Here is a 12,154-nt window from a genome sequence, read left to right as displayed (position 1 = left end):
GATAAATTTGTATGAAGTCCACTTGGGAACAAACGTCAGTAATATAAATATCTACCAATAGCTTTTAATCAACCAATGTCATGAATATCCCAGCCATCATTAAAAAAAACACAGCCATCATTAGAAAGATCATTACCAACACATTTGAATGCAAATATGCATTTGATTTGCAGTCAAATGTGTTGGTATTCAAATCCTGGCTGCCATTTTTTAGCTGTGTGACTTCACCTCTCTGAGCCTCAGTTTCTTCATCTGTAAGATGGAATGTAAGAGTAAGAAATCTCATTGGGGCACTATGAGAAATAAAATAATTCAGAGAGGGCACCTAGCAACTAGAACATAGTAGATAGTATCATTGCTATTATTTTTATTACTTTGGAGTGTATAAAAATGTGTTTATATATCCATGACTTTAAAAATAATAGATTAAAAGGTATTTAAAATTTTTCACTGAACTTGAATGATGACCCGCTCCAACCTCGATGTTTCTTAATTTCTTAACTAAAAATCCGTTAACATGAAGACACACATGAATTAGGAATGAGAAAAGTGTTCCAAGCATATCAGTTCTTAAACATTCCATGTGTGTGATATCTGGGAATTTTACTTTATTAGAATAAACTACAAAGCATATTTTAATCCAGTACAAATCTGCATTGTTTATGTAATGTGAATGATAGATACATGATACCTGACACCATTGTCAATGTTTATGCCACAAACTGTAATGCAGATCTACAATGTGACCTATATCTTTTGGAGATTTTTCTTCTTTTTTGACATTTCATGGTACTGTAAAATTGCTACCCTTATCTGGTTTGTGTTGAAAGCAGTACTTTGAGAAGCCAGAAGATGGCACTAATTTCTAAGAATTATGCATCGAAAAAGAATGTGCTGCTTTGGATTCTGATCATTTACCATTTCTTTTGCTGGTGGACATAATGATGCTCCACATTTTCATCAGTTTTCCTACATTTATGTAAAATTCTGTTTGTTCTTAACTTTTCTCTGACAATTAGATGGAGAAGTGAGAATGGTGGAATTCTGTATCTACACAGAATGTTTGAATGATTTAGTATAAGCAGGAATTGGCACTCAACCAATGATATTTATTTCATGTTTTACCTGAGGGTGGACTGAATACTGTATCCATTTGAATAAAGAGCTTGACTTTATTCAGGTATTGAGTGTCATCTTGAGTTCAGAAAGAATAGCTAAGTGTATGTTTTCTATACAAGTCACCATCACCTATGCTGTTAATAACACCTCAGAAGAGACTTACTTTTCTCTTCCCTTTAAATGAAAATCACATTTGTAGATTACCACTTTTTTATTTCTAAATGTTAATGCTGAGCAGTGTAGAAGCATACTTGACAAGGAGCTTATTCAACAACAGAAATAGAAACCACGGCGATCAAATATATGATTTTATAACCTAATTGCATTTATGCAGGATATGGCGCTAAATCTATTGCTGTCTTACTAAGAGGTTAGAACAAAGAGAGAAGAAAAATGTTTACACCCAAATCTACAAAAAAAGCTGGAGTTGCAAGCAGTAGTCTTGTATTTTTGCAACTGTATCCATCTGCCTAAGGGTATATGAATTTTTTCCTGGCAATGTTAAATGTATATTTCGAAGTAGTCAATGCTGCTAAACACCATGCTTGCAAAATTGGCATACTGAAGTCTTTCAAGTCAGCAGTTTCCAGGGGAAAATCCATCTACCATCTGCTTGCTTCATTAAAATACATAATAGAGGAGGAAGAACTGAATTGCATTTTCACTAGTCAGCGCTCCCTGGTGTCCAGTCTGCTAAAGGTTATCTACAACAGCCCATAAAGAAAACAGAAGCCAAGTAAAAATCAACCACTGCTTTATTTAGTTTTCTTTTTGTCTTTTGTTATTTGTATAAAACTAAAACAATGAGCTTTATTTCAGAAAAATAGATTTAGACAGGACAGTTTATCCTGAAAACACTGTACCTTTTTAAGAATTCTTTAATAAACTTAAGGAACTTTTCTCAAGTCCATTTTGTTAAATTTTAAACAAGATTGTGATGGAATCATATAGATATTTTTTATGTAAAAGTCATCACTTCTTGGCCTTTCGGCTAAGATCAAGTGTTATGTAAAAGTCAAAAATTTCTGTCAAAAACTATCAATTTCCCCAAGAAACATAATTAGTATTTTTATCTTATAAGTTCAAAAAGACATTATTATCAAATATTAAACATAAAGCAATTTTAAGAGAAAAAAATTTTTAACGTTTATTTATTATTGAGAGACAGAGAGAGACAGGGCATGAGCATGGGAGGGGCAGAGAGAGGGGGAGACATAGAATCTGAAGCAGGCTCCAGGCTCTGAGCTGTCAGCATGGAGCCTGACGTGGGGCTCGAACTCACGGAGTATGAGATCATGACCTGAGCTGAAGTCAGACACTTAACCAACTGAGCCATCCAGGTGCCCCTAAAAGAAAAAAAATTATGATACTGTAGTTATATTTACTCAACTCAGTTATGAAAAACAACTGATTTGTGAAGTTGGGGGTCTCTTCCTTGATTTTCAGTATCAGTATGGAATATATTATTTGAATTTTTGCCCACACTTGAAGAATTAAGATGCTAATATCTTTGTAAAAATCCAGAAATATTCTTATTCTTTAGAGGCAAATCACTAGAAAATGAAAAAAAATTCAAACAAGCAATGGTTAGCATTGGTGATGGTACAGAAATTCTGTTTCTATTCCAGCAGATCCAATTCCTTCTTTAATGACATAAGAACATAAACATAAGATATTAAATAAACATTAACAGCAGAAAAATAGCATTATCAGTGTCACTGTTTTTTCAACACCATGGTAAGCCCTTTGTATGTACCCACCCAACCATTTGATAAAGATGCATCCCTGGGGGCGCCTGGGTGGCTCAGTCCGTTAACCGTCCAACTTCAGCTCAGGTCAATGACCTCACAGTCCGTGAGTTTGAGCCCCGTGTCGGGCTCTGTGCTGACGGCTCAGGGCCTGAAGCCTGCTTCAGATTCTGTGCCTCCCTCTCTCTCTGCCCCTCCCCTGCTCATGCTCTGTCTGTCTCTGTCTCAAAAATAAATAAACATTAAAAAAATTTTTTTTTAAAAAGATGCATCCCATCCCCGCTTGAGCCCCGCACTGTTGTACACCCTGGAGTTGGCAAAGGGCAGGCAAGCTCTCTGCCTTGATGAGCCCTAAAATCTAACTGGGGAGAGAAACAGTAAAAGATGAACAAATAGCATATTATGTAATTAGGCTGTAATAAGCAGAGCAGGATAAAGAACTAGAGAGTGATAGGGGTAGGAGGAATTAATAGTTTAATAGGGTGGTCAAAGAAGACCCCTGTGAAAAGGAGATAATTATAGAGTCTTGAAGGAAGTGAGGGAGCAAGCCATGCATCTTTGGGGGGGAGAATATGTTCCAGGCATTAGAAACTAGTGGAGCAGAAGGCCTGAGCTGGAAGCGTGTTTGGTTTGCTTAAGAAACACAAAGAGGTTAGCAAGGTTGGAGCAGAATGAGCAAGAAGAAATGGGCATAAAATAAATTCGGAGAGTGGGGATTTGAGGGTATGCTAAAGAGTTGGGGTTTTTTAAATTTCAAAATTCAAGTGAAAACACTAGAGGACTTTTAAATGTGCAATTAATATTTAAAAGTTCACACTAGCTTCAATATGAAAACAAGACTGCCTGGGACAAAGGTGGCAAAGGAGACCAGTTAAGAAGCACATAGTAGGGGTGCCTGGTTGGCTCAGTCGGTTAAGCGTCCGACTTCAGCTCAGGTCACGATCTTGCAGTCCGTGGGTTCGAGCCCTGCGTTGGGCTCTGGGCTGATGGCTCAGAGCCTGGAGCCTGCTTCTGATTCTGTGTCTCCCTCTCTCTCTGCCCCTCCCCCGTTCATGCTCTGTCTCTCTCTGTCTCAAAAATAAATAAACGTTAAAAAAAATTTTTTTAATAAAAAAAATTTTTAAAAAAAGAAGCAAATAGTAGTCCAGGCTAGAGTGTATAGTGCAGTGGACTTTGTGGTATTGATGGAGGTGATGAGAAGTAGTGAAGATATATTTTGAAAATAAGCTGGATTTTCCAGTCAACTGGTTGGGGTGGCAGAGACAGAAACAATTTAGATTATGATAAGTTTTTGTTCTGAACAAAGAGAAGACTGGGGAAGAGATTTGGTTGGGAGGAAAGATGAAAGCATTTCAAGAGAAAGAAATAATCAACTATGTCAGCTGCTCCTGAGACATTGAATAAGAAGGAAACAGAGAATTGGCGCTGAATGTAAAAAGTTGGTGGTCACTGGTGACCTTCACATAAGAAATTTCAAAGGAAAGAGAGATGCTAACCTGACTGCAATAAAATCAAGAGTGAATGGGAAAGAAACGGGGGGGGGGGGGGGGGGGGGGGGGGGGGAGAAAGAAAGGAAGGAAGGAAGGAAGGAAGGAAGAAAAGGAAGGAAGAAAAGAAAGAGCAGAGAAGAAAAACTCAACACAGATACTCTTTAGAAGAGTCTTACTAGAATGATGAGCAGAAAAACAAGGAGTAGTTGTTTTTCTGAGGAATGTGGAGTTGAGAAAAGCAGTTTTTTCAGATGGAGATATTTTAGCATGTTTAGTTCAATAGAGAAGAAGAGTTTGGTGTCTCCTGGGAAATGGGAAAGAATTGCTGAAACAACGTCCTTGAGTAAATGAGGGGTGGATCCAATATCCAGGCAGGCAGCTTTGTAACCAGAGAGAAGGCAGAACACATGGATTAAAATGAAAGATTTGAGACGGGGAAGGTTTGATGGTGGAAAGATGGGGTAGTTCTCTGTTCTGAGTTTATTTTTCTCAATAAGAAGCAAGATCGTTAATTGAGAGACGTTGAATGTTAGATGTTAGAGGGGGAAACAGGAGGTGTAAATTAGTTGCCTTAGTGACTCAATTGGGAAAATGTCAAAAGGACGGCAGAGAATGCACTAGAGGCTTGCCCACTGCAGATTTGTGGTTAGCTCAGATGTGTTTCCTAAAGCCACATGCTTTTCTCATTCTTCACACAAAATTTGGATACTCTTAGCTATCCTCATTTTAGAGACAAAGAAACTAAAACAGAGAAGTTAACTTGCTCAAATTTACATAGAAAGTGAGGAAATCCAAAATCGAGTCTGAGCCGGCTGTCTCCAGTGGCCTCTCCTCAAAATGTGAGGTGATATTAGTACCTCATGTGTCACTGCCAGCCAGTGGGCTTCAGGAGGCATCGCTGATTGCAGAGTTGAAAGGTGTTCTGCAATCTGAGCTCCATATGTGTCTTCTACCCACCTTCCAGTAGCTCTTCTTGGTCACTTCTATGCATAAAACATCGATAATCCAGATAAAGAACTAACTACAAAATATTTTTTAAAGAACAAAATACAGGGGCACCTGGGTGGCTCAGTCCATTGAGCGTCTGACTTAGGCTCAGGTCATGATCTCACGGTTTGTGAGTTTGAGCCCCACATCAGGTTCTCTGCTGTCAGGGTGGAGCCAACTTGGGATCCTCTGTCCACCTCTCTCTCTGCCCCTCCCCGACTCGTGCTCGCTCTCTCTCAAAAATAAACATTCTAAAAAGAGAGAAAAATACAGTTGCATTCAAAACAACAATGCATCATTTCTCTGTCCTGATCGGGAATGAGAAAATTTTGCCGTGGCAAATTTTCTAGAAGACAGAAGTTTGTACCTTTCTATTATGGTAATTTTTGCTAAAATGTATTCTGTAAGCATAATGTAATATGTTGTGCAAAGATTCTAAATTGAGCCTAAAACCAAGTGCTATATTATAAAAAAGATTATGACATTCCCCCATCATTGAAGGTTTGTAGAATTTTTAACGACCCTAGGTGATGTTGAGATACATAAGACTTTTCGACTGCCTGAAACATCCCAATCTGCTGTTACTGATTTTGCTCCCTTCTTCCACACACTAAATAATTAATATTTAGCTCAAATCCCAGCATCCCCCTTCCTTCCTCAGGGTCCCAATCTATTGCTGTAACTTTAAAAGAACTGAAGAAAAAAATGCAAAAGTTCACATATGGAGACCATGAGGCAACTAGGGATTACAAAAGAAAAAAATTCATTTAATAGCCCTAAGATATTCTCATTACAATCTGTTCAATCTACTGATTTGATGACGACTGACACTTCTAGAAGTCTGATCTGGGAATTTGTGTAATAGAGTAATCAAATTAACCAAATGTTGCCTGATTGAAGATCATAAAGGGTTTACTTTCAAGAACTGAAAAGAATCATTTGTAAAGTTGAATGCCCTCTTTTTCTAATCTGGGTCCCTCGGTGTTCTCCTGCCTGATCAAGTGTAATGGAGACAGTGTGCATGAGGACACAGGGGACTCTTGACAAGTGGGCTAGACATTCCTTGGCCCCTTCTCCTGATTCCTATTCTTTCCCTTAGAAGCCCTATCTTTTCACAGGCTCAGAGTTGCCACAAGACAAAGCGCCTTGAAGTAAATCACAACTAAGGGTTTAGAGCAACATCCTACCTGCCTAGAGATATGTGGTTCTCTCTGCAGTGCTATTCAGTTGAATGCTGCCTCTATAATTTTGTTTTTTAGTAGCCACATTTTTAAAAGTAAAAAGAGGTGAAATTCATTTTAATAATATATTTTATTTAACCCAATATCTAATGCATATAAAATGTTATTAATAAGATATTTCACATTCTTTTCTCCATACTAAGCCCATCTCAGTCAGCTGAGCCACAGCTCAGATGCACAACAACCACATGTGGTGAGTTGCTACATTATTTGACAGTGTAGCCTTAGACTAAGAAATGCCCAGGGAGGTGACACATCCATTCCTGTGGGCATGGTTATCCTCAGTCTTCAGTATACATTATACTTCTTTTCAGTATTTGAAATTGTGTCACATTTCTTTTCAGTTGTATGAAATTGTGTCACATTTCTATTCACTGTTCATATAAATATCACACATTCCCTTATTTTTTGAATGACCTGTAAATTTCCTCACATCTACAACTCAGTGTAAGCTTAACTCGTTGTTATATTTCTTGGTGTCATCAAAGTCCTAATTTCATTCTTTTTTTTTAATTTTTTTAACATTTATTTATTTTTGAAAGAGAGAGACAGAGCATAAGCAGGGGAGGAGGAGTGGGGAGAGAGAAAGAGAGAGGGAGACACAGAATCCAAAGCAGGGTCCAGGCTCTGAGCTGTCAGCACAGAGCCTGATGCAGGGTGTGAACCCACAATGACCTGAGCCGAAGTCAGGCATTTAACTGACTGAGCCACCCAGGTGTGCCCCTAATTTCATTCTTAACCAAGTTTGGTCCTCCAGCTCTCTCCATCTAATCGAAACTTCACATTGCATCACTAGATGACATTTCTAAAAGGCAACTCTGACCATAGCCCAACCACTTAAAGATTGTAGAGAAAATATCAAGCCCTTCATAATTTGACCCCTGTCTATCTCATTACATTCGCTTCTACTTTTCCTTTTTATACTTCATTCTAAAATTGTATACTCTATGACATGCTGTTTGGGCCTCCCCACCTGGAAACATGCTGTTCTTTTGACCTGAAATGACCTTTCCTTTTTATATGCCAGGTGAATTGCTTCTTATCACCTTTCAACTCCACTTTCCATCCAGTTCATTTGGATAAATTAATTGACCACACACTAGTTCCCTGGGATTTGAGATCGTGCTTTATTATCTTTGTGTTACCAGCATCTAGCACAGCATCTGACAGGTGCATCTGAGATGTACATCTCTTGATCTAACCTAAATGTACTAAAACTTTAAGTAGACCTAGTTGTAAATTGTTAACAAGAAGAAATGTTTTTTTTAAAGTCCTTCCTAAAAAAAAACAAAATTCCTCTATTTTAGTATTAAGTGTAGTTGAATTCTATTGTTTTTAATGGCAACATCAAAACTCTGTTAGTTTTTTATCTTGTTTCAATGCCAGTACATTTCATTTCCTTCAACTACTATACGTACGATACTACCCCAAGGGAAATCCCGGATAGGAACAGCTTTAATGTCTCTGGAATACAAACTATATATTACTTCATCCATTAGCTAAAAAATAAAGATAAGATGTGCCATGTCTCAAATTCTTGCTTCAGATTCTGGTGACTTTTGAAGAAAAATAACATCAGAGACCATGCATCCCAAGGAATAAACAGATAAGATTTTAGCAAAATCTTATTCGGCTGATTCCACACATTACCCTACTTGAATGGTTACATGAAACAAACAGAAATAAAAGCCTCCAATAAGTAGGATCACTTTCCTCAGGATGGTACAGTTATTTGCTGTTTAAACAATTATAACCAGACATAACAAGCTCTTTTGTTTTAAGCATCACCAGAGTGAGGATATTTCTTAAGGCTTATAAAACTTCTAGTTTTACAACTTCCTGGGAGAGCCAATATCTCTTGAGAAAGGAGCAATATAAGGTAATCAAAATAAGGAGTTCTTCCCTCTATCAAGCTGTCTCAAACTAATAAAAATAAATCCTAGGAACATCTTTTAATCCAGGAATACTATCCCTAACAGACAGGGATCGGGATCAAAAGCCCCTTCCTGTTTCCTAGAGTCCTCTCGGAGAGGGGAAATAAAACCCAGTTGGGACTATTTACAAACAAAACAGCAATAAAGAGCAAAGTTGGAGACAAGAAGATTAGAAGCAGGACGAAAAGAGCCTAGCTGGTTAGCAGTACCTCTCAATTAAATTCTGTTTTGTCCACGGTGGCTCTTGAACTTCGTTTTTAACCATTTCCTGTTTCTACTAAATCTCCCTACAGTTTCAGTCCTATTGAAGTCTATGCTTCCATTTTGTAACAAGCATCTTAACAGAGTAAGAATAAACATATTTTTTTAAACAAAGATTTCTGCTTAAAGAAAAGTTTTGGTCATTAACAACATGGTGATGGAAACTGATCTGTTTCCTGCCCATGTCTTGCCTTTCCCACCCCGACGTATGGCATTGTCTCTTCCAGAAGTGCAGGATTAGAACAGCACAGTTTGTGTCAAGCTGTGAATTCCTGTTTAAGTCATAGCCAGTGTTTGAATGCCAAATCATATTTACAAAGCACCTTGGCAAATACTTTGGCTGCTGCTGATCTTTCTTATTTCTAAAATTACCCTACAATGTAGGGCTTTGCTTTTTAAGTAAATTCTTCATTATGTAGGAAGGCAATGCAAGGGAAAGGGTTATATACAGGATCTCAAACACTGCACTTTCTTTGTTCTGGTTTTGAAATTCCCCATTGAGTCACTTAGTTGCTCAATGCTGAAGGGCACTTAAGTCTCATTAATGTGATAGTAAACAGCCTATCCGGCCAGATGCATCAGCAAAACATTGCCCTCCTTTTACAAGTACATGTGCAGGTTTATTTTAACTATTTGGTTTGGGTTTTTCCACAGCTGTTAATATTACTCAGCCCAGGTTCAGTGGCACAGATGCCTTTGGATACACTTCATTCCTGGCTTATTCACGGATCCCGGACATCGGCTTCGATTATGAATTCCACTTGAAGTTTCAGCTGGCAAATAATCACTCAGCACTGCAAAATAACTTAATATTTTTCACTGGACAGAAGGGCCATGGTAAGATTAATTGAACCCTCTAGGACTTGCTTAGCTCCTTTCGGAATACGAAATTCTTCATGGATACCCTAATTGGCTGTGGATAAAGGAGACATTTGCCTAAATGCAGCCTCCTCATGTTTTCTGCCTCGAGCAGGTTCCTTGTAGTCCAGTGTTCCAAAGTTCCCTGACCCTTTCTGAAGCCCTGTTCACACCAGGGCTACTTCGTATAATCAAGGGCAAGAATTCCTACAGGCAAACATGAGGGTAGAGATGGTGAGTAAGTCACGTGAAAGGTGAGCTTATTGATTTGTCCTTTCCTGTGTCTTCCTTTTCCATACATAAGGAGAGAAGGGCATTGCCCAGCAAGAACATCATTTCACCATGTGTTGTAAAATGGGAATGGTTGCCTTCAAAGGAAACCGTTCCAAATTAAAGAAGTAAGTAATTAACAAAGTGCTCGGCCTGTAATAAAGTACTCCATTGCCCTAGAATTGGTGGGAAATCAACTTGTAAGTTAAATTTGTCTGTCTCAAGTAGAAACAAATAGAAATAAGTTATGCATGTGTGGGATCAAGGAAAAGCGCATATATTTTACTCCCAAGTCAGCAGCTAACTAGTTAAGCAATTAAGCACCTACCTTCGAGTTCAGTATTCTCATCTGTGAAATCAACATACTACACCAGAAAAAGACCTCTCTCTGAACCATTTTTTTCTATTTTGCTAGGGTAAATAACATATTCTGTTCTCTTTTTTTTTTCTAATGTTTATTTTTGAGAGAGAGAACCGGGAAGGGGCAGAGAGAGGGGGACAGAGAATCTGAAGTGGGCTCCACACTGACAGCAGAGAGCCCAACATGCGGCTCAAACCCACAAACCCTTGAGATCATGACCTGAGCCGAAGTCGGATGCTCAACCAACTGAGCTACTTAAGTGCTCCCATATTCTGTTGTTTTCAATTCATTCAGTGACTGTCTCTAATGCTGAAAATCGGGCTCTGTGTTAGCACAGGGCTGAAAAGAGCCCACACTCCAAGTGAAGGGTGGTGTGTCCGCCTCCAGCCACTTCGGGAAGGATGCAGCGGGGGCTCTCTATCATGTGAAGCACCGTTCATTCCACCTCCAAAGTCTGTTTGAATCTCTTCTCCACCTCTACTGCCAAACTGTATGACCTCCTCCGAACTCGTCCCCCCACCACGTCTCCTGCCTGTAGTCCATTCTCCAAGTTGCACCAAGAGTTACTTTTTTAAAAACCTTGGTTAAAACCCACCTGTGACTTTCCACTGTACTTAAAATGCAGTCTAGACCTCCTTACCCTGTTCTCAGAGGGTAGGACCAGACCCCTGTCTCTGTCTCCAACCTCAAGCTCTCTCTGTCTCTTCGCTCGTCTCCTGCAGATCTTCTCCCAGAACCTGAACCACCAAGTGCTTGCCTGTCTCAGAGGTGTTGTGCAGGCTCTTTCCTCTGCCTTGACAGGAGATGGCTCTGAGCAGCCTGTGGGGCCTGGATGTGTAGACTTGGATCCAGTCTCCACCACTGACAAATTATGTGTCAAGTTCCTCCTTAATGTCTCTGTGCCTCAGTTTCTTCACTTTTCAAATGGGTTTAGTAATGGCACACTCTCCAATGGAGTTGTGAGGCTTAACATAGTTGATACAAGAAAAGTTTTTAAAATAGAATTGGACTCAGTAAACATGACAGCTTCCATTTTCTCAGGGAGGCCTTCCCCAGCCACCTTCAGAACAGATATTATCACACGGCATCCAAGTTATCCTGTACCCCAGCTTCTTGTGTATTTTCTTCAAAGTCTATGCCTTAATTTATAATTCTTTAATCTATTTTTATGCAGTTTATTTTTGTCAGTCTCCACTACTAGAATGGGAGCTATATGTGGACAGAGACAAGACAGTCCTCAACTTTATATACCCGCACTTAGCACACTGGCTAACACACGAGCAGTATTGAATAAATGAATAGAAGACCCACCATAAAAACAGATAATTGTATGATATGTAAGACAACAATACAGTTGCACAGAGGCTTTAAAAAGTAACCATTCTTGGGGGTTTCCAGTTCAGATGCCATCTTCTGCATTAGGATTTCCCCAATGGCTACCCTTCTCCCACCCCTTCCATCCATCTCCCCTGCCTCTGAGCATTGATAGCCTGCCCTACATTTAGAGCACAGACCCTTTATTACAAACTTTGGTTTACTAAATTTCTCTTCTCGTTCATAAAAATGGTGTCCCGTTATCACTACACCACCCATAAAGCCTCTCAGGTGGTTTTAATAAATATCTGTTGAATGACTGCTAGAAGGCAGGGAGGAAGAAAGGGAAATAAGAAGGAGTTTTTACCCCTCTTTACTCCATACATCCTTCCTCACATGTTTATCAATTATATCCTCTTAATTGGCACCTCCTCACCTCCCTCCCCCCCAAAAAAATACTGGCAGATGAAAAATTCAAATGAACAGGGAAGACCCTGGGTCTGTCTCATTTTAAAAACAAATCTTCTAAATCCTGAAAGATGCAGAGGGAGAACCAAGTAAAGAATTAACA

General features: G+C 39.1%; 1 protein-coding gene across 1 annotated transcript in view; it reads left to right on the top strand.

Moving 5' to 3' along the window:
* Window positions 1-12,154, top strand: part of LOC121029631 (protein eyes shut homolog) — a 790,730-nt gene that overhangs the window by 693,446 nt on the left and 85,130 nt on the right. The window contains exon 14 of the mRNA XM_040473865.1: window positions 9,435-9,617. Within this exon, the coding sequence (XP_040329799.1) occupies window positions 9,435-9,617 (183 nt within the window). The remainder of the gene's footprint in view (window positions 1-9,434; window positions 9,618-12,154) is intronic.

The sequence above is a fragment of the Herpailurus yagouaroundi genome, unplaced genomic scaffold (genome assembly GCF_014898765.1).
Source record: "Herpailurus yagouaroundi ecotype Mexico unplaced genomic scaffold, PumYag 139, whole genome shotgun sequence".
Classification (NCBI taxonomy): Eukaryota; Metazoa; Chordata; class Mammalia; order Carnivora; family Felidae; genus Herpailurus; species Herpailurus yagouaroundi.
The sequence above is the reverse complement of the archived record's forward strand: the minus strand, read 5'-3'. Positions and strand labels throughout refer to the sequence as shown.